At 46.1% G+C, this 22,629-nt stretch overlaps 3 protein-coding genes across 4 annotated transcripts; 1 reads left to right on the forward strand and 2 right to left on the reverse strand.

Moving 5' to 3' along the window:
- Positions 1 to 505: 505 nt before the first annotated feature.
- Positions 506 to 4,101, reverse strand: LOC311322009 (organic solute transporter subunit alpha-like; the record flags this gene model as incomplete). Its single annotated transcript, XM_084454021.1, has 7 exons — positions 506 to 525; positions 1,095 to 1,350; positions 1,467 to 1,578; positions 1,694 to 1,852; positions 3,435 to 3,508; positions 3,615 to 3,769; positions 4,053 to 4,101. The coding sequence occupies 7 exons, from the start codon at positions 4,099 to 4,101 to the stop codon at positions 506 to 508; spliced, it is 825 nt and encodes a 274-aa protein (XP_084310147.1).
- A 737-nt stretch (positions 4,102 to 4,838) lies between these two features.
- gnpnat1 (glucosamine-phosphate N-acetyltransferase 1) lies at positions 4,839 to 8,509 on the forward strand. 2 transcript variants are annotated; one of them, XM_084453728.1, is made up of 6 exons: positions 4,839 to 4,904; positions 5,820 to 5,983; positions 6,268 to 6,330; positions 6,536 to 6,663; positions 6,779 to 6,840; positions 7,600 to 8,509. In XM_084453728.1, exons 1-6 carry the CDS (start codon positions 4,900 to 4,902, stop codon positions 7,745 to 7,747), a joined length of 570 nt encoding a protein of 189 aa, XP_084309854.1. In that variant the 5' UTR covers positions 4,839 to 4,899; the 3' UTR covers positions 7,748 to 8,509. The 2 variants fall into 2 exon arrangements, with proteins under 2 accessions (XP_084309854.1, XP_084309853.1); XM_084453727.1 differs by lacking the exon at positions 4,839 to 4,904 and adding an exon at positions 4,913 to 4,985.
- A 1,703-nt stretch (positions 8,510 to 10,212) lies between these two features.
- styx (serine/threonine/tyrosine interacting protein) lies at positions 10,213 to 16,842 on the reverse strand. The gene is made up of 11 exons (XM_084453413.1): positions 16,671 to 16,842; positions 16,283 to 16,315; positions 16,053 to 16,106; positions 15,851 to 15,948; positions 15,672 to 15,732; positions 15,531 to 15,567; positions 15,372 to 15,411; positions 11,358 to 11,408; positions 11,061 to 11,133; positions 10,691 to 10,784; positions 10,213 to 10,380 (listed from the first exon to the last, which is right to left on the reverse strand). Exons 1-11 carry the CDS (start codon positions 16,728 to 16,730, stop codon positions 10,307 to 10,309), a joined length of 675 nt encoding a protein of 224 aa, XP_084309539.1. The 5' UTR covers positions 16,731 to 16,842; the 3' UTR covers positions 10,213 to 10,306.
- Positions 16,843 to 22,629: the final 5,787 nt, after the last annotated feature.

Raw genomic sequence — 22,629 nt, forward strand, 5'->3', positions numbered from 1 at the left:
CATTTTTATTTGTCAATGTTATTGTACTCTACATGAATACACAGATGACAGACAAATTCCATGTACAGTAAGCAGGCTTTATCTAAACCTCGCTCCCAGCGGCAGAGTGCGTGAACAGAGCAGTCGATACCAGCTGGAGTGACTGGGACTTACTGACAGCGTTACCCAGATAGCAAGCGGATGTGTAATGATTCTGGACCATATATGGGCCGGACCTAAGCCACAAGGGCCAGATTTGGCCTGTATATGGCCCAGATCAGCATTGCTATCTGGGAATTTCCATCTCAGATTCCATCACAGTGACCTATCTAACTGCCCATATCCTGCTGCTGTCTCCTGACCTCCACAGAGGTGGAATCATTAGAAAAGGCTTGTATGTCTCTTTTATTCATGTAAATGTTCAGAATCCCCCCCCCTCCCCTCCCCTCCCGCCCCAATGAAAATCAATAGCAGAGAAGAGAAATTCCAGTAACTGTGTGTCCATGTGCTGCTTACACAGCTAGTCTTACAATGGAGAGACACGCTCTGGTGATACAAGAAACACACAGACAACACTGAGCGCACAGTGTGTCCATGTCATGTTTAGGTGATTTGTTCAGGAGTAATTAGATTGCATCAAGACTATTTCCTTTACAGATGGAGGCACTTCATCTTCCTCTTGTCTCCCTGGGGTGCTCAGGGTGCGTATTGTCCAGAATCGAGAGAGTCAAAGGACAGCCGCACTGACTCTGTGAAGATTTTACGGTAGTATTTTCTGGATACCAACATTAGGATGAATGCTTCCACCACCTTCAACATGTGGTCAAATTCTATGGGAGAAAACAGAAGGACTGTAGGTTTTCAAGACACTATCCTCACATGTTCACACACACACGCGCGCGCGCGCGCACACACACACACACACACACACACACATACACACACACACACACACACACACACACACACACACACAGCTGTACCTGAAGCCCGTCCCTGCCAGTGGAAGTCCTCTGTACACACACACACACACACACACACACACACACACACACACACACACACACACACACACACACACACACACACACACACACACACACACACAGCTGTACCTGAAGCCCGTCCCTGCCAGTGGAAGTCCTCTGTACAGGGAAGGATCCCGTTAACTGTCAGCTGATCTGCAAGCACAGGCTGTAGACCATTGATCATCACGGTGATGATGATGATGACATACTTGGCCAGCAGGTGGCAGCTGTGATCCGCTATCTTTGAGCCGCACTTCATCAGGACGTTAAAGACATACAGACACAGGCAAGTGGAGAGGGCCATGATTATTCCCAAGTAGAACAGAGGACTCTGGGAATCCACCTGCCCAGAGAAAAGAGACAGGAATCAAGTGAGTGGGGCTGTGGTGAGACACTATTCGAACCATGTGATATACAAGCTAGAACAGTCAGAGCAGCGGTGAGAAATCAAAAACAAACCGTCTCTCTGAAGTATTTCCCATCAGCCCAGAGAACTGCGTTAACGAAATGGAGTATGGGCAGCATGAACACGGTCTGGGAGATGAATATTCTGAAGAGGCTGTAGATGCTCCTAAACAGACAGAACTAAATCAGGCTGCGCCCAAGACCATACATGCGGTAGGCCTACATACTGTAGCCTACATGCGGTGGCACCGATGACTCTTTGGTGCTGGTTCCCAACATACCGATCTATCCTTATCTTGGGGAGACAGAAGCAGCAGCAACAGCATGGAGGCAGTGTGAGAGAAGCGTCCAAATCCTGGATCTTTCCCAGCATCTCACTCTCTCCCCCCAGAGAGGCCACCATCAGGTGGAAGAAACTGTAGAGGACGGTCATACAGTAACTATGGAAACAGGGAGAAATCCACACTGGTTTAGCCGGCTGGAGGTCCAATCACATTCTCAACAATCAGCTGGAGGTCCAATCACATCCTCAACAATCAGCTGGAGGTCCAATCACATCCTCAACAATCACCTGGAGGTCCAATCACATCCTCAACAATCAGCTGGAGGTCCAATCACATCCTCAACAATCAGCTGGAGGTCCAATCACATCCTCAACAATCAGCTGGAAGTCCAATCACATCCTCAACAATCAGCTGGAGGTCCAATCACATCCTCAACAATCACCTGGAGGTCCAATCACATCCTCAACAATCACCTGGAGGTCCAATCATATCCTCAACAATCAGCTGGAAGTCCAATCACATCCTCAACAATCAGCTGGAGGTCCAATCACATCCTCAACAATCACCTGGAGGTCCAATCACATCCTCAACAATCACCTGGAGGTCCAATCATATCCTCAACAATCAGCTGGAAGTCCAATCACATCCTCAACAATCACCTGGAGGTCCAATCACATCCTCAACAATCACCTGGAGGTCCAATCACATCCTCAACAATCACCTGGAGGTCCAATCACATCCTCAACAATCAGCTGGAGGTCCAATCACATCCTCAACAATCACCTGGAGGTCCAATCACATCCTCAACAATCACCTGGAGGTCCAATCATATCCTCAACAATCAGCTGGAAGTCCAATCACATCCTCAACAATCAGCTGGAGGTCCAATCACATCCTCAACAATCACCTGGAGGTCCAATCATATCCTCAACAATCAGTTGGAGCCAATCACATTCTCAACAATCAGCTGGAGGTCCAATCACATTCTCAACAATCAGCTGGAGGTCCAATCACATCCTCAACAATCAGCTGGAAGTCCAATCACATCCTCAACAATCAGCTGGAGGTCCAATCACATTCTCAACAATCAGCTGGAGGTCCAATCACATCCTCAACAATCAGCTGGAGGTCCAATCATATCCTCAACAATCAGCTGGAGGTCCAATCATATCCTCAACAATCACCTGGAGGTCCAATCACATCCTCAACAATCAGCTGGAGGCCCAATCACATTCTCAACAATCAGCTGGAGGTCCAATCACATTCTCAACAATCAGCTGGAGGTCCAATCACATTCTCAACAATCAGCTGGAGGTCCAATCACATCCTCAACAATCAGCTGGAAGTCCAATCATATCCTCAACAATCAGCTGGAAGTCCAATCACATTCTCAACAATCAGCTGGAAGTCCAATCACATCCTCAACAATCAGCTGGAGGTCCAATCACATCCTCAACAATCAGCTGGAGGTCCAATCATATCCTCAACAATCAGCTGGAGGTCCAATCACATCCTCAACAATCAGCTGGAGGTCCAATCATATCCTCAACAATCAGCTGGAGGTCCAATCATATCCTCAACAATCAGTTAAAGGACTGACAGTACACGGCTGACAGTACACTATCTCCACATCCTTAAAGATTCTAACAACGTGAACAAAGTTCACATGTTGAACAAAGTTATACATACAACATCTCCCTCAACATTGAGGTATCAAGTTGAAGTTCTGTCCACTCACATTGAGGTCATGAGGTTGGCCAGCATGGCTGCCCGAGGAACAATCATTCCCAGCTGTGCAGAGGCGGTGATCACCTGAGAGAGAAAGAGAAAGAAAAAGAGAGAGAGAGATTACCTCACACTTTGTCATGCTGTAATCAGTGCATGAACTCCTACTACACATGGACATGGTGGTACTCACCGGGAAGACGCCGAGGACAATAAGAGAGCAATCTTTCACTACAGTGCTGTAGACATTCCGGGAGAGAAACACCCAGATCTCGACAAAGAGAGCATAGGTGGACAGGGAGACGAGGAAGAGGACGACCATGCAGCACACAGCTACCGGACTCAACCCTATCGAGGACATAGACAGTATCTCTTCTCTTACACACGTACAAACACACACAGTCTTGACCCGGTTACAGCAGTTCCGAACACAATAGTAAGAATCTGTGAGTTCTGGCTGCGTGCTAGGCCTACTCCAGAGACATGTACTGATCAATGTCGACATCCCATCATAACCAATATACATACTGATGTTTCTGTGCCTGAAACTCCACATGATTAGATCATGAACAGAACATATTCCATCAGAAATCCCTAGGTTACCCTGAGCCACCATATGGGGAAGTCTCACCTTTGATAAAGTCCTCGGCGTATGGTGCATCTAAACTACAGTTCACCATGGTAAGCAGATGGCCACTATCTCCGCCAGCCTGGTTAATCTAGATACATCTAAATAATATGAGTTAAGTCCTCTATGATTCAGCAACAGACAATCTACACCTTGAGCGTCATATCAGGATCATATATCAATGCAGGAAGGATCACCAGACACCCCTGTTCCAAGACAGAACATCAATCCAGCCAGCTCATCCAGACAACACAAGAGGCTGGCAGAGAAAGTGGAGGAATGTGTCTTGGAGGCTAATGCACTGTATCAGACTGGTCTAGTGAGTGGGAAGAAGTGATGTTGCTGGCTTCTCTTTCATTCATCAGTGACTCCTGCCATGTGGAGCCTCCCTCGGTTGCTACAGCTCCACTGGGGAGTGGAGAGCCGAGTAATGAACTCCACATTTTTCTGTTGGCTGAGGTATGCGAACAGTTGGCAAAGCCAGTATAGCTTGCCAGACACGTTGTTAGTGGACACAATAGCTAATGTTCTTCTCTCTAGGCTATAGAAGCCTAGTTTCTTGCCTTAAATCCTAGCCTAAACCTACTGTGGGCTACATGACATCCTCATCAACACCAGACTATATAACCACTGAATAGATTTTGTTATTTTTATTAATCACCTAGGACTACTGTCAGTGTAAAGAATAAACACAATTCCCTGTTGTTAAAAAAAGGTCCAATCTGAAGTTGTGAACATCTGATTTGCTGACGTCAATGAGCCGCGCCCTTTCCTCCAGGCCACCATGCTGCCACGTCATACAGACGTGCTGTCAGAGGGAACATCATCTCCATCCACGCTGTCACGACCAATGAGGTAAAACCAAAAACTAGTGATAAACTTAACCGCTCAATAACTGCAATCGGAGGCATATCTTTTACGTGTCCTTATGTCACCGTAAGTACAAGGCTAGTTAGCCAGCTGAATTCACACGAAGCTGGGCATGTGGACAGCAGACATTAGCGAATGATCTCTGTTGATAGTTTTGGATAGATAACGTTGTCATAGCTAGCTAGAGTGTTTGGTAACGTTACAGTAGCTTGCATGCAGTTCTAGCTGTTTATGCAATGTGGATAGCTAGCACTAGCCTGCTATTTTATTTTAAGTTTGCATATCTATCTATCTATCTATCTAGCAGGATAGTTACAGCTATTCGATACGATTCATTAGTAACGTAAAGCTGGCTTGAATCGACTTGACACGGTTAAAGGAGCTTGATATCTTCACCATACCACCTGTGGAAAGATCGTTTTGCACATTAGTCTAGCTAGTTGGCTTCCTTTGCCGTTGGTGTCTTGCTAGCATGCTAGCTAGTTAGCAGTCACCATGGGGGGTGTGAGATACGTGGAAAAGTGTTGCAACGCCGTTTGACATACAGTAGTACACGTGGCCAAGGTGCCTTGTTGTCTGCTGTGGGCTTGGTCTGTCTCATGTTACATGTCTGGGAGGATACAGGATCCTAGAATATAAAATAGTAAATTCTTAATATTATGATGAAAGGATACGATTACAAGGATTTCTGACGTACACGGGAACAATAGAGCAGTGTCTAACCACCTAAATGGAGACTTGGTCAAAGTCCTGTGTACCAATATTTGATTGCAATTGACAGTGCCTGTGGAGTCGGCCTGTTTGATAACATGACTCATGCTTTAGGCTGTGTGTAATTAGACACACTTTTAATTTATTAACATACACTGATTACTGTGTGTGTGGGTGTATGATCAACAGAGCCGGTGGCATGCTGCTGGACGAGATGCCACTCTTCGACCCATCCCTGCTCCAGGATCTGGACTGGAGCAGCAACACGGTGTCCTTCTCCCCCCCCATATCCCCCTCACAGCCTGGGGACGGCCTGGTACTCCGGCCCCTCTGCACCACCGACCTTAAAAGAGGTCAGCTTGACCGACTGACCGGCCCACATGTCCCTGTGACACTGGACTCTCCCTCTGACCAAGGCCTTTTGCTTGAATACTGTGTTTGAATACTATGTAAATGGATCTTTCCTGCCCCGGGGTGACAACACGATCTTAACATGATCTACGAATGGGTTCCTGTTACCAGTCCGGCCCTACCAGATTCCATATGTTGTGGGTGGTGGTCTGCTTTGATCTCGGGATGAATGTCTGGCCCTGGGCTGGCTGGCTGGTTGCTGACGATCTGTTTGTTTGTTCCCTAGGATTTTACAAGGTTCTGTCTCAGCTCACGCTGGCTGGTGACGTCACACAAGAGCAGTTCATCAGTAAGTTCTGGACCCTCTGAAGCCTCTTTCCGAAGTGGACAACGTTTATGTGGCTACTTGGACGGTCTATCTGATTGGCAATATGTCAAAAAAACATTGCCTTTTCAAAGACACTAGCAATTGACTATATGACTAGAAAGGGCAGGCTTGTTTGGCCTAACTCTCCTGGAACACACACTAACACATTCGGTGTCGTCTCTCCTAGAGAAGTTTGAACACATGAAGAAGACAGGCGACTACTACGTGGTGGTGGTGGAGGACACGAGCCTGAAGCAGATCGTTGCAACCGCCACGTTGATCATTGAGCACAAGTTCATCCATTCGTGCGCTAAGGTAAAGAGGACAGCAGCCCGCCTACGCCTGAAGGCATGTATGGTGTTCACTCCTGGTGGTGTGTTCTTACGGGGCGGGGTAACGTGCTGACGCTGGCGCCGGTTGTGTTTGACAGAGAGGAAGGGTGGAGGAGGTGGTGGTCAGCGATGTCTGCAGAGGAAAGCAGCTAGGGAAACTGTGAGTAGCTGTTTATCTATCTATCTATCTATCTCTTTCTTTCTAGGGGAACCTTTGTGAGCATACAAAAGCTATTCTGTGATGAACTGCTGTGTCTCTACTGTATGTATGTACTGTGTGTGTGTGGGGGGGGGGGGGTGAGGATGTCGACGTGGACAGCAGCATGTGTGCAGAAGGGGTGGGGGGGTCAGCTCTAGGAGGAACAGGAAGTCGACCGCAGGGAAGGGGGGGATGGGGCAAGGCTGAGGAGCGCAGCCGGTGTTTTAGTGTCCGGATTGGTTTGTTAGCAGTGCGGCGTTTCCATGGCAACACAAGCGCATTGAAATATTTGGACATACAGTTGGAGTTTTTTGGGGGATAAAGTCTGGTAGGGGAAAAAGTCAGTGTGTTTGTGTGTGCCTGTACATATATGGAAAGTGCGTTTTGCGAAGCCGGAAGCCCATCTGGACCCGGTTCTGCTCCAAAACCTACACCTGAAATACACACACACACACACACACACACACACACTTGTCTATCTTTATCTATCTACTTTATCTATCTTAACTATCTATCTTTATCTATCTGTCTGTCTGTCTGTTTGTGTATATCTACTATATCTGTTGTTCTCACTTCTCTCTACCAGCTTTAACAGTAGTAGTATCAATCTTCAATCAAGCTTCAACATCGCTGCTTTACCCACTGCTATAAACATGCTGGCTTTGTTTTTTGGTGTTCCTTAAACTTGGGAGTTCTCCTGTCTTTTCTGAAAAACTGTAGATTGGTGTCGACTCTGACTCTCCTCAGCCGAAAGTTGGAATGTTATAAAATAACACTGGAATGCGCCCCCAACAACGTGGCCTTCTACCAGAAGTTTGGCTACGACCCATCTAACGAGAGCTACATGCAGTGCCGATTCAGCGACTGAGGCCCCAGACCCTGGCACCACTGTGGGGTCCACCTCAGGTTCACAGGTCCTCCGCCCTCTGGGAACCATGCTACCTCACCTGGGTGGAGATCCCACAAACTGTCTCGTAAACCATGTAAAAAAAAGAGGGGAATGTCAATCTAGTGTAGGATTCTGGGACGTCCAGAGTGTGAGGTACCGAGCACTTTCTTTGAAATGCATTGAGCGTTCTAATTCAGAATGTTCACCCATTGTGACCGTTAGGAGACAACGGTCAGGTCTCTCATAGGCTGACCAGTCAGTTGCCATGTTGTGAATGTCTCCATTAAGGTTGATGACTTGCTGATGTCCGCTTATGCAACCAACATGAAACAAACATTTTTACGTTTATCAGTATGGGAATTCTGTTTTTAATATTCTGTTATGTTGTATTTATTTTGGGGGAGTTTGTTGTTTTTTCTGGTCTATCCTCAATAGTAGTGAATAAGTTGATATATAATACCTCTTCATTGCAATAAATCATGCACAATTCTTTAACCTAAATGGCAAAATGACAGGAATTGAAATGCTGTACTGGTCTAGATATTTCAATTTATTATCTGTAAGATAACTACATTTTATATACGAGTCCTGGTTAAATGATTCACTATCTAACATTACATTTTATATATCAGTCCTTGTGCAATTCTATTCATACCATTACATTTTATATAACAGTCCTGGTTAAATGACAGAATCACAGATGAATAACCATGTGGAAGTTTTAGGTCTTTGGGTAGGTAAGATGGGTACAGAATTGTCATCTAAAGCTAATTTTGTAATTGTAGCTAAAGCTTATTTATTCATCTTAGTCTTTTGATTATCAGTTATTTGTCTTGGGAACATATGTATTTTCTTATTTATTTACAAAAATAAATGGTAAAATACCAATGAAATATGCATTTTGTCGTCAGTTTCCTTTTAGGGGAACCTTTGTGAGCATACAAAAAAAATGAACTGCTGTGTCTACTGTATGTGGGGGGTGGGGGGGATGTGGACGTGGACAGCGGGGGGGCAGCTCTAGGAGGAACATAAAGTTCCTCCTAGAGCTGGGGGGGGGGGGGCGGTGGGGCAAGGCTGAGGAGCGCAGCCGATATTTTAGTTTCTGGATTGAATTGTCATCTAAAGCTAATTTTGTTATTGTAGCTAAAGCTTATTTATTCATCTTAGTCTTTTGATTATTAGTTATTAGTCTCGTGAACATGTATTTTCTTATTTACTAAAATAAATTGTAAAATACCAATAAAATTGCATTTTGTTGGCTGTTGAAATACTTAATTCAGTAAGGTCCGAGGAGTGCCACACTGTTACATGGCAGTAATGTTCATCACTAAGGCTTAACACACTGTTGCATGGCAGTAATGTTCATCACTAAGGCTTAACACACTGTTGCATGGCAGTAATGTTCATCACTAAGGCTGTGTTCCGAATCACATACTACCCTACTATATAGTATGCCAAAACAGGATGTAGTATATCCCAATACATAGTATGCCACATGCAGTATGGCAAAAATACCAGGATGGCTGGGGATCGCGAGGTCCCCCGTTCGATCCCAGTTCCTGGTGTGTGCTGGAGTGTCCTTGAGCAAGACACTGAATCCCAAAATCGCTCGCGTGTGGCACTGTGGCGCAATACTTGTACTGTTTCCTCACAGCTAGAAGGCCTCCGGACCTTTCTGTACAGAGTTGCATGTTCTCCCGTGTTTGCATGGGTTTCCTCCAAAAGAACCCAATACGAAAAACATGCAGAAGAACAGATGCTCTACAGTCCGGTCCATGACCAGGACTTGGTCCCCGGGTGCCATGAACGATGGCTGCCCCTGGAGGAGGACAGCTTGGGATGGGATGAATGCAGAACAATTTCAACCAGCGACCCCCGAAAGTTGCATGTGTGTGTGTGTCATGTCTCTGCTCACAATATGTAATGTGTGTGTCCCTGTGTGGCGGAATAAAGCCCCACCCCCTCCTGGGCCCTCTAATTTAATTTAAAAGAATAGACACAATTCAATTAGCCATCTTTTTATTGAGCAGTGGGGTAGCAGTTATTTTTCTCTGGCAAGCTTCATTTTTTATTTTTAAACCCCATGTCATAGTTATGATACTATCCCAATGGTAGCCTGATCTCTGTACAACACTCCCATTTTCAAGCTAAGGCTGTGACCTCACCTCACAGGGCAGCAACGTCCTATACTTTCCCTTACTCGCACTGCCCCCTCCTGGCAAAAAAAAGTAATTCAAGTATCAAAGTGCATCATTGCAATACTGTCCCGCTGCAAATGCAAAATGCTTTAAATACTATAAAACTGCAAAAAACCTTCAGTGCATACAGCTCAAAGAAAAAGGTAATTACACAAAAACGTCACTTATCAAATGTCCCTCTCCCCGACTCCTTCAGCTCTGGAGTCTAGGCGGCTGTAGCCCTCCCTTCACCCCCACCCTTCCCGCTACAAAAGTTCAGACATTTACATTTTTGATCCCAATAAAAATGTAAAAAAAAGAGAGTGCTCCGCGCCACACAGCTAGCCTGTCTGACGGAGCGTCATCCGTTCTGCGCAGCAGTGACCTGCATACCGCCGAAATCCTCATCCTCCTCGAGCGTCCTCTTCCGGCTTCCTGGACGGGTCAGAGGACAGAAGACCGAGAGACGGCAGTGAGCTCACACTACAGCGTGCCTACGGGTCTGGACCTGCTTAGCTGGAGATGTTGGTGGGAATGTGACGCTACTGTGAGAGATGAAGATATTGGTGGGGTTGTGACGCTGACGTGCGAGATGGCGACAATGTGGGCGATGTCGCCCGATTCCTAAAACTGTCATCTAGCGATCCTGCCAGGCAAAAACGATGCCAGACATAGTCCTTGGTGAACGGAATGATGATGAACAGAACCAGTCATTACACGTAGAACCTGGAGAACGTACACCAACCTGGCACGCCGGCCTGCAGGGCGAACGATCTGCCCAGCTGTATCGGTGACATCATTTTTATGGTCAGCTTAGCTAAGTAGATTGCTTCATATTCCTGGAAAACAAGTCATTGAAATCAATACCGCTATAAGACATTATTGAAATGAATGCCGCTAGGAGACATTATTTTCTAATGACTCGCATGGATCCTACATCATGATGAGATGAAGAGGTTACCTTGCTCAGAGGTGTAGAAGAGACATGTTGCTGACCATCATTTCAAAGAAAGTAATGTCACCTCAACCATTGTATTCTTGGATTCTTAACTATGAATCCTGGTGAATATGCCCGGGGCTGCTCTAGAGGTTGTAGCAGGGCCCTCTCTGCCTACCTGTAGCTGGTGTACGAAGCCTACGTTGGGATTGATGCAGAATCTCCTCTCCTGAACATGGCTGAAAGCGTCCCTGTGGGAGCATCACACCAGAAATCACAAGCGGTTCAGGCAAACATGAGATGGAGAGACGTGAGAAATGCTTTCACGTGTTCCCTGCATGTTTCCAGAGCCCGAAATCAACATAGCCCTGTCTTCATCTGCTTGTTGCACCACACCTTGTTGAGTCTGGTGTTATTAGTTATACCATCTTTGAAAGGTCTGTTTATGGAAGAGGTTCTTGACAAGCAGTCTTACCTGTATTTGACCCCGAAAGTCTCCATAAGGTAGGCAATAGCTAAGGCAGCACTGAAAGGGTAATGGAGAATAATTTACACATTCTGTTTCTATGATAACCACATCACCAGACAGATTTAGGAATAACATCACATCGCCAGACAGATCTAGGCATAACATCACATCGCCAGACAGATCTAGGAATAACATCACATCACCACAGATCTAGGAATAACATCACATCACCAGACAGATATAGAAATAACACCACATCACCAGACAAGACACATCTAGGAACTAGTGCTGCGAGCAGCAGTGAGCGGGCCCTCGCACCCCACGTGGGTCGGGGTGTGGCGCCGTTAAAGGGTGTGCTATTTCGGTGTCCAGTACTGACAGAAACTTACTGTCACCAGTAGGTGGCGCTCTAAGCGTGACTCAATACCGACGCATAGATGTGTTCAGGACAGTACCTTGATGAAGCGTGAGAAATGTTGTGTAAATCGGACAAAGTATGCAGGAGTTATGAGGACTTCCTGTAAGCAGTAGGTGGCGCTGTAGGTATGACGCAATACTGACCTACAGATGTGTTCAAGATGCGACCTTCATCAAGCATGAGCAATTTGGAGTAAATCGGATAATGTATGTAGGAGTTATGAGTACTTCCTGTTTCACCAGTAGGTGGCGCTGTAAGTGTAACTCAATACCGACGCATAGATGTGTTCAGAAGGTGACCTTCATGAAGCGTCAGCAATTTGGTGCAAATCGGATGATGTATGCAGGAGTTATAAGGACTTCCTGTTTCACCAATAGGTGGCGCTATAAGTATGACGCAATACTGACACATAGATGTGTTCAGGACAGAACCGTCATGAAGCGTGAGATAAATCGGACAAATCGGATAATGTATGGAGGAGTTATGAGGACTTCCTGTTTCACCAATAGGTGGCGCTATAAGTATGACGCAATACTGACACATAGATGTGTTCAGGACAGAACCGTCATGAAGCGTGAGATATATCGGACAAATCGGATAATGTATGGAGGAGTTATGAGGACTTCCTGTTTTACCAATAGGTGGCGCTATAAGTATGACGCAATACTGACACATAGATGTGTTCAGGACAGAACCTTCATGAAGCATGAGATATATCGGACGAATTGGAGAATGTATGGAGGAGTTATGAGGACTTCCTGTTTCACCAATAGGTGGCGCTATAAGTATGATGCAATATTGACACATAGATGTGTTCAGGACAGAACCATCATGAAGCGTGAGATATATCGGACAAATTGGATAATGTATGGAGAAGTTATGAGGACTTCGTGTTTTATGGCGAAATGTCAAACTTTGGCGGGGCGCCGCGGCAAGGGTGTTTGGTGAAAACTCAATTTTTTTGATAACTTTTGATCACAAAGGTCTTAAGATGAAGCTGACCCGATATGAAGTTGATCGGATGAAATCTGTAGGAGGAGTTCGTCGAAGTACGAGGCATGGAAATGGTCAAAACAAGGACAAAATGGCACATTAAGAGCAAAATGGCGGACTTCCTGTTGCATGTTGGGTATAGCTCCAAGAGACATTTTAGTGTGTCTCGATGAAATACATGTGCCCTCCGAATTTCGTTCCTCTAAATCAAACTGAAAGGTGGGGCTCGCCATTTTAAATTTTCCAGGGGGCGCTCTTGAGCCGTTTTGCCACGCCCATTTCCGTCACCCATGAATTATCAAATTTTTCACCGGGACTGACGTATCTGCAAAGTTTCATCCGTTTTCATCGATGTTTAGGCCGCCAAAAAGGCATTTGTTTTGGAAGAAGGAGAAGGTAGAATAATAATAATAATAACTAGGGCTGCGAGCAGCATTGAGCGGGCCCTCGCACCCCACGCGTGTCGGGGTGCGGCGCCGTTAAAGGCTGTGCTATTTCGGTGTCCAGTACTGAGAGAAACTTCCTGTCACCAGTAGGTGGCGCTCTAGGCGTGACTCAATACCGAAGCATAGATGTGTTCAGGACGGTACCTTGATGAAGCGTGAGAAATGTTGAGTAAATCGGATAACGTATGTAGGAGTTATGAGGACTTCCTGTTTCACCAGTAGGTGGCGCTGTAAGTGTGACTCAATACCGACACATAGATGGGTTCAGAAGGCGACCTTCATGAAGCGTCAGCAATTTGGTGCAAATCGGATGATGTATGCAGGATTTATGAGGACTTCCTGTTTCACCAATAGGTGGCGCTATACGTATGATGCAATACTGACACATAGATGTGTTCAGGACAGAACCGTCATGAAGCATGAGCTATATCAGACAAATTGGATAATGTATGGAGGAGTTATGAGGACTTCCTGTTTCACCAATAGGTGGCGCTATAAGTATGATGCAATACTGACACATAGATGTGTTCAGGACAGAACCGTCATGAAGCGTGAGATATATCGGACAAATTGGATAATGTATGTAGGAGTTATGAGGACTTCCTGTTTCACCAATAGGTGGCGCAATAAGTATGACTCAATACCGACACATAGATGTGTTCAGAATGCGACCTTCATGAATCGTCAGCAATTTGGTGCAAATCGGATAATGTATGTAGGGTTATGAAAACGTACTGTTTCACCAATAGGTGGCACTATAAGTATGACGCAATACTGACACATAGATGTGTTCAGGACAGAACTGTCATGAAGCGTGAGATATATCGGACAAATCGGATAATGTATGGAGGAGTTATGAGGACTTCCTGTTTCACCAATAGGTGGCGCTATAAGTATAACGCAATACTGATACATAGATGTGTTCAAGACAGAACCGTCATGAAGCGTGAGATATATCAGACAAATTGGATAATGTATGTAGTAGTTATGAGGACTTCCTGTTTCACCAATAGGTGGCGCTATAAGTATGAAGCAATACTGACACATAGATGTGTTCAGGACAGAACCGTCATGAAGCGTGAGATATATCGGACGAATTGGATAATGTATGGAGGAGTTATGAGGACTTCCTGTTTCACCAATAGGTGGCGCTATAAGTATGACGCAATACTGACACATAGATGTGTTCAGGACAGAACCGTCATGAAGCGTGAGATATATCAGACAAATTGGATAATGTATGGAGGAGTTATGAGGACTTCCTGTTTCACCAATAGGTGGCGCTATAAGTATGATGCAATACTGACACATAGATGTGTTCAGGACAGAACCGTCATGAAGCGTGAGATATATCGGACAAATTGGATAATGTATGGAGGAGTTATGAGGACATCGTGTTTTATGGCGAAATGTCAAACTTTGGCGGGGCGCCACGGCAAGGGTGTTTGGTGAAAACTCTATTTTTTTGATAACTTTTGATCACAAAGGCCTTAAGATGAAGCTGACCCGATATGAAGTTGATCGGATGAAATCTGTAGGAGGAGTTCGTCGAAGTACGAGGCATGGAAATGGTCAAAACAAGGACAAAATGGCACATTAAAAGCAAAATGGCGGCCTTCCTGTTGCATGTTGGGTATAGCTCCAAGAGACATTTTAGTGCGTCTCGATGAACTACATATGCCCTCCGAATTTCGTTCGCCTACATCAAACTGAAAGGTGGGGCTCGCCATTTTAGATTTTCCAGGGGGCGCTCTTGAGCCGTTTTGCCACGCCCAGTTCCGTCACCCATGAATTATCAAATTTTTCACCGGGACTGACGTATCTGCAAAATTTCATCCGTTTTCATCGATGTTCAGGCCGCCTAAAAGGCATTTGTTTGGAGTAAAGAATAATAATAATAATAATAATAATCCTTCGAGTTTCAATAGGGCCTCGCACCGCCAGTGCTCGGGCCCTAATAATAATAATCCTTCGAAATTCAATAGGGCCTCGCACCGCCAGTGCTCGGGCCCTAATAACATGTCACCAGACAGATCCAGGAATAACACCACATCACCAGACAGATCTAAGAATAACATGTCACCAGACAGATCTAGGAATAACAAACACGGGAGACAACTCTGATCAGTTGAAATATTATTGTCATTATGGAGAGTGACAAACCTTCTTGATATCCCTGCATTTCCATGAAGAAGTACCTTTCCTAGTAAACAAGACATGGGTAAAAATCAAGCAAACGCACAATAACCCAACACATGCACTATACTGTAAACATTATTTCCAATAGGTCAAATCATACTTTATAGGGAGTATTAATGTTACCTCCAGAGGCTAAACAGCCATCAATAAACTCTTTAGTCTGTTGAAAAGAAAATATGATGATCATTAACCAGGAGAATGGCAAACAGATTGAACGTAGCCTGTAGCACTGCAGAACACTGTATCTGAAATGCAGCCACTCACCATAGGGAAAAATCGTATGATATTTTCCACAGGATTGTCTGCGATATCTAAAACGAGGTATCTTAAAACGGAAAGAGAGAGAGAGAGAGAGAGACACACACACACATAGAGAGAGAGCAGTGAGCTAGGTCACAAAAAATGGCTTTAAAAATTCACAAAAATGCTCTTCTTGGTATTACCTAAATATATGCTGAAAGTTGGGCTTGATGAAATTGGCCTCGATATCCTGACGGACACACACTATGTGGGTTATGCCCTGTCGTTCGAGGGTGGACAGCTAGAAGACAAAGGCTTTGAGTAAGCGGTGCGGTCTACAATTTCCATTCCACTCAAGTCTATCGGTCTGGAATCATCAAAATGAGTGTCAGCTATGCTGAATACCTTGCTCTTCATTGCAGATGAATAGGGACCTAAAAACAGGCCTGGTAATATTTCCTGAGAAATAAGGACAATTCTCTCGTTAAATGGTTTACTAATGTTGTGAAGCGTTTCACCAGGGTAACAAAATGATGCATCAAACATTGACCAAGTATTTATAGCAGCTATGATTCAGTTGAGTCATTTTGCATAAGGAGTCTGCTAGAAATCGGCCTCGCTAGCAGAATCAGTACCTGCATTTCCCGTCTCATCGGATACGCCCAGTCCTGTGGACAACCAAGAACATGACATGTTGTTAGCCAGAACTGGACCGTTCTATCATACGTGATTGGAACAAGCAGATAGATATAGCCAGCTACAGTAGTTAGCTAGCACTAGCTAGATGACATGTGAAGTGACACACACCCACAATTGGGACAGCTCACACACATATACTCTCTCTAGTTTTATTTCACAGATATCATTTATAAACTACCATGGGTAGAGTAAACCAGCTGGCTAGGTCTGTTCATTTTGCCGACAGTGGCCACAGCCACCCATGGTAGCTTAGCTTAGCTAGATCATGACATACTACCAAATCTTTAACTAGGTGGCTGGCTAGTATGCTAATTTAGCACGTACTAGTAGGTCCTCCTTAGACGCAGGAAGGGACGGAAATTGAAGCTTATTTTCCTCGTCCATGTTGCAGTGTTCTCGGGCGCCGGTGGCCCGACCTCTCGCACGGGATCGGTGTGTCGACCAGTCAGCTAGCTGAAGAATTGCCGGAGTTTGTTTTGAGGTTGCACATGCATGTCAGCCATGATGCTCCCTGTCAGAGGAGTCACGTGATCATCCCCGAAGAACGACTATCAGCTGTCAAGCAAGGCAACAGTGACCACTAGTGGTCAAACCTAAATTTTGATTTTTCTGACAAGAGTGGCAGATGCATACCTGCGACGGATAAGGAACCTGATAAAAGAAAAGTACTTCAGCAGCATCTGCCATATTGCCCTGATGTGAGGCTAAAACTCAGATAAGAACATATTACACACAGTGTGCTGCCTCCCTCCAAGACTAACCTGGTCCACTTTGCAAACAGTAAACAGTCATGAAGCCCCCATACACAGAAGGCCCGTATCTGCTAACACAACATGGGCATCAAACCTCACGCACAATCCCAGCTGCCTGCTGAAGGTGATGTCATGGCAACTCCTGTGGCTGTCCTCTGCGTTTCAGATGTGACTGGGGAATAGGGAGTGTGCTACATAATACATAAACCTTATTGTCCTCAGTCCCTAAAGACTATGAGTGTGAGTGGCAATCATAAATGTCTGATTAGGCCTACATCTGGAGAGGTGGGCAGTTCACATATGGCCGCCTGCTACACAGTTGACAGACTTGTCAAATGGTCTTTTTAAGATATAAAGTCTTCATGAAGATTAGAAAACTAATATTTCGAGAGAAGTTGTTGATTTTCAGGAGATCCCTGTTAGAAGAAATATAGAAGCCTCAAGAATAATCAAGGGCAGTTCTCTCTTGTCCACTTCTCTGAATAGTCCACACTGTTTTACATTCATCAGATACAGATCTGATATTGGATATATATTCATTTCAGCTTGTAGAGAGTTCTGTCTTTCACATGAAAAGAGGGCAACTGTGTTGAGTGTCTTCCATCCATTTAGGCTACTCACCACTGAAGATACTAACACAGAGGAGGAGCAGGAGATGCATTCGTTGAGAAGGATATGGCTCAGCTGTGAGTTGGAGAGGAGATCTGTAACACCCAGCATCTGCTCTATAACCGGGTCGGCATCCATGTTCGTCTGGAAAAGGCTTCTCTCTTTCTATCACTGCTTCTCTTTCTCTCCTTCCCCGTTGCTCCACTTCTCCCCTCTTCTAGGTCATTCTGGAGCCTGTGGATTGGGACGGCACGTTTCCCCAGAGAATCCCCAGAGGAGCAGGCCATGTCAGGATGTAAAATAGTGTGGCAAACTAGAAAGGACGGGGGTCCTAATTGGTGGAACTGTCAGGGGGAGTGGCCCTGGTTAGTGCATAAAAGGGCTGCGTGTTTCCGGTTCTCTTTCCTGTCCCTCATGCGTTTAACCCCAAAAGCAGTTTGTAGTTGTAGGGTCTGTGTGCATAATAAACCCCAGTTGGGAAGAACTGCTGCCTCTTGCCGTCTTCCCTATTCTATTTAAGCAACCAATATTATCTTATCTTTCTATGCATGTAAAACAAAATAATACGATCCATGAGAAACAAATCAGATAAAAACTGACTGTATTAGGAAATACATTCTTAGTCTGGATCTTGTGGTAGGCTATTACATACTATAGAAACTGAGGCGTGACTTGAACCATTTCAACTCAGTTACACCAACAAAATGCATTCATGCGCGGAGGCCTGTGCTCTCTAACCACCCTTTCTAGTTGTGATATAATATAAACATAAAGACCTGAAATGCATGTTGACTCTCCGGTGGAGCTGGCTCCGCCTCCAGACAGTGTCCAGTTGGGCTTGGCCCACCCGCCGACATTGTAGGAGTACGTACACCCCCTAGTCTGGCAACCTTAAGTACGCAGGAACACACACACTAAGCTGGCAGCCTCGATGTTGTGATTTTTTCGTCGCAGGTTCGCTCCCTGATGAATTTTGTTGTTGTTGTTGTTAACTATGACTATCTGAAGTACATCCCACGTTACCTTGTCCCCTGTTACTTTGACGCCATCCTGGTGGAGGCATACACCACTGCCCTGGACCACTCCTTCAACAGCATATCCAGGTATACACACACACACACAAACGCACACACACACACACACGCACACGCACACACACACACACACACACACACACACACACACACACACACACACACACACTCCGGTCGAAACCACCACTGTACAACACACGCAATATAAGACAGTGTATGATATATGACATTGTTTTTGTGTGTGTGTGTGTGTGTGTGCAGTTTTGTCCAGCAGGGCTCCACCTGTGTGTCGTGGGGCGTTTCCCGGCGCGGACGCCCCTCCCCCCAGCGCTCATGGATGTACCGTACCACCTCAGTGAGGTCACACTAAAGACAGAGCAGTGCTGCGTCACACTGGCTGCAGACTAGCACTATTGATGTACAATGTGCTGGAGCAACGAACAGCTGGCAATCTGCATGTCTTTGCTGTTCATGGTTTTAATGATGTAATGTATGTGTGTGTGTGTGTGTGTGTGTGTGTGATTTGTATTTTTTCTATAAATTCATCATCCTGGAACGCTCTGTCACGGCCTGATCCCCGGCCTGTTCGGCGAGGGCGTCCTCTACTCCCCTCTCTTCTACTCTCCTCTCTTCTACTCTCCTCTACTCTCCTCTCTTCTACTCTCCTCTACTCTCCTCTACTCCCCTCTCTTCTACTCTCCTCTACTGTCCGCTCCTCTACTCTCCTCCCCTCTGCTGTCCTCTCCTCTACTCTCCTCCCCTCTCCTCTGCTGTCCTCCCCTCTCCTCCCCTCTCCTCTGCTGTCCTCTCCTCCCCTCTCTCCTGTTGTCCTCTCCTCTGTTGTCCTCTCCTCTCCTGCCCCCTCCTCTTGTCTCCTCTCCTTTCCTCCCCCCTCCTCTCCTTCCCTCTCCTCTCCTCTGCTCTGTCTGTCTGTCTGTCTAACAGTCTAACTGTCCATCTAACTGTATCTAACTAACAAGCAACACCTGGATTTCTTTCATCTCCAGTTCTTTCATCTAGATCCAGGGACATTACTAGGGGCTACTATAACAGACAGCCCCTTCTGTTGGATGAACTTCTAAATGAGTTAATCTACCATTTCCGTGTTTGGACACCAGATGGCAGTCACACACAACATATTGAAGTGACGCAGAAGTTCAGTAAGCCACAGGCAGGCGAGGTGACGGTAGCCGAGCACTCACCATATTACCATATTACATCCTCTACGAAGGTTGGTTTGTAGAGTAGGCTGTTTCACTCTTTGGATAGATTGCTGTTACTATTGCTGTTTTCACCTGGCGCTAATACGCTTGCTCATGCCATCGATCCTACCAGTGAGAACAAAGAAGGGCCCTTCACTGTTCTCCTCTCCTCCCCCCTCTCCCTCTGCCCTCCTCTCATCCCCCCTCTCCAGTTATTACAAGGAGTAATGTTGCTCGGCGCATTAGCCACTAAATTGCTGATTGTAGGTGGAAAGCGATACAAAGGAGGAGATTGCCCCTGACTGTTAATTGGCCGGATGTAATAAAGGCAGGATATCTGGGCGCCTAATTGTGTGTTTACTGCACTATTTATTGGGGAAGGTCTTCTCAGGGCTGCCGTTGATGAGGTGAGCTGTGCTCTCCGTGGCCAGCGCTCCTGGCACGTCATTAATACTGCTTCATTACGGAGGAGGAGAGCTGGATACGCTGAGGCAGGCAGGCTGAAACCTCGCTGTTGTTACTGAGTACGAAGTGGTGTACGGAGCTGTGGTACGAACAGGCTGGTGTGTGTGTGTGTTTGTTTGTGTGTACAGTAGGCCTATATTTTCCCCAAACAGTGTTGAGGGCTCTCTAAGGTACAATCGGCGTTTTCAGGCCCTCTTCGGCTGTGAATACCGAGAGGCACTGGTGAGAAACCAAGCAGACGAAGAATTCTTTGCCTTGTAGCTGAAGATTGCGTTGCCAGGGAAACCTCTTCATCATAACAGAGCCCTAGCTGTCAATGCTTTATACTGTATATATATCTGGGGAAGTATTTATTGGTCTGAAAAAGGTAGTTGGCACCAATTAGCGGCAGCGCCAATCAGCAACAACAACTGAGGTCACATGAGAGGGATGTTGCTGTTCTTTACATATAAATGTATTCCTCATGCCTTATTCAACAAGGTTGCGTATTCAAAGATTGTCAGATGCGAGACAAAGGCCTGCAGTCACTCAGCGTGGGCTTAATAACCAGAGGGAATGCGTCCTCCCCACAACACACATGCGTGCAACTTCAGGTTGCTGGTGGAAATTGTCAGCTGCATTTTCGCATCCAAGCCGTCCTCCCCCAGGGGCAGCCAGTAGCAGTGGGCGGCTTTGTTGGCGGCACACAGGGGGGACCAACTCCGAGGGCTCAGTCTTGTAGGAAACCCTGTAGGAAACACGGGGAGAACAGGCAAACATGCAGGCGGGAATCGAACCCCGGACCTTCTTGCTCTTCTTGCCACTCGTGAGCGATTTGGGGTTCAGCTTGAGGACAATTCGACACACTGCTGGGAGATGAGATCGAACCGGTGACCTTCCGATCCCCAGCCAGCTACTCTACCTCCCAAGCTGCGTGCCGCCCCCAAAGAAGAACCTGAGGAACAGAGGGGACAAGATTACAGAGCCTCTCCTCTCAGACGCTGTTGTTGTCTACCTCTATATTTGCTGCTGGCAGAATCTAATGATCAATCCACCTCCAGCAGTGATAGTCACTAAATTCTCCTGGGTCTTCCCCCATTGGCCAGCGTGGAGCAAAGCCAATCAGACTAAACCTGAGCTCCTGAGGACTCTGGGCTCAGGTGGTGGAGAGGCAGAGCCTGATGTCCGACCCGTTTACGGAAAATGAACTGAGGGAAAGATAACAAGAAACAATGTTTTCAAGAGTGGCTTTTCTGCCCTCATATGATTATACAGCCAGCTGCTGGGTTGGAGGGAGTGGGGGGCATTATGTGTCTCTCCAGCCAACTCTATCATAGCCCAAAATCTCATTTTGCACCACCATCTTGTTTTTCAATGCCATTTCTCACTCTTTCATTTCAATAGTGACAGTCGCCCTCGTCCTCCTCATCTCTTTCTCCCCATCTTCCTCACTCGTCCCTATCTCTATTTATTTCCTGCACCCCCCCCACGCACGCACGCACGCACGCACGCACGCACACACGCACGCACGTGCACGCACACGCACGCACACACGCACACACACACACACACACACACACACACACACAGTTCCCTTTCTTTGATCTGAGAACTGTTTCCCCCTCTCTGATTCTCTGGGGATCTTATTAACAAACACACAGCTCTCATGTTTTATTGCGTATTATAAAACCTCGCCTGTGATCTCTCATTACATGCCGGTTCTATGGAACCCCCCCCCCTCTTTCTGAGCTTAATATAGCCTGTAACAGGCCACCGGAGTTAAACGTGTCATCTCCAACACACCGCCATTCCTGCCCCAGCATTAATAAGCCATCAGCCTGTTTCTGCTCCAGCCCCGCCCCCTGGGATCATGCGTGGTGGGGTGCGTGGGGGGGGGGGGATGGAGCGACTCCTGACAGCACAGAAGAATAGAACAGTCCATGATTCCTGCCCCGCGGGGATGAGGAGCACACGGATCATTTTATAACCCTACCTGCAGACTGCAGTCACTACTGAGGCTGTTTGACTTCACATAAAATAAGATGTAGCTGCCTGTACAGTCCAGGTTAACGGTACACATCTTGTATATGTTGTATGTAATTTGCTTGCAAATCTATGAATCCCTTTGTCATTGTTTATTACCTGCAGAAAATGAGTGTTATTCTTTTTGCAATTGCTTTTATGATGCTATCGCATCCATTTTATGTTCCCTTCAGAGCCACATGTCTCAGAAAAGGTATTT

This window comes from Borostomias antarcticus (genome assembly GCF_949987555.1).
Source record: "Borostomias antarcticus genome assembly, chromosome: 19".
Classification (NCBI taxonomy): domain Eukaryota; kingdom Metazoa; phylum Chordata; class Actinopteri; order Stomiiformes; family Stomiidae; genus Borostomias; species Borostomias antarcticus.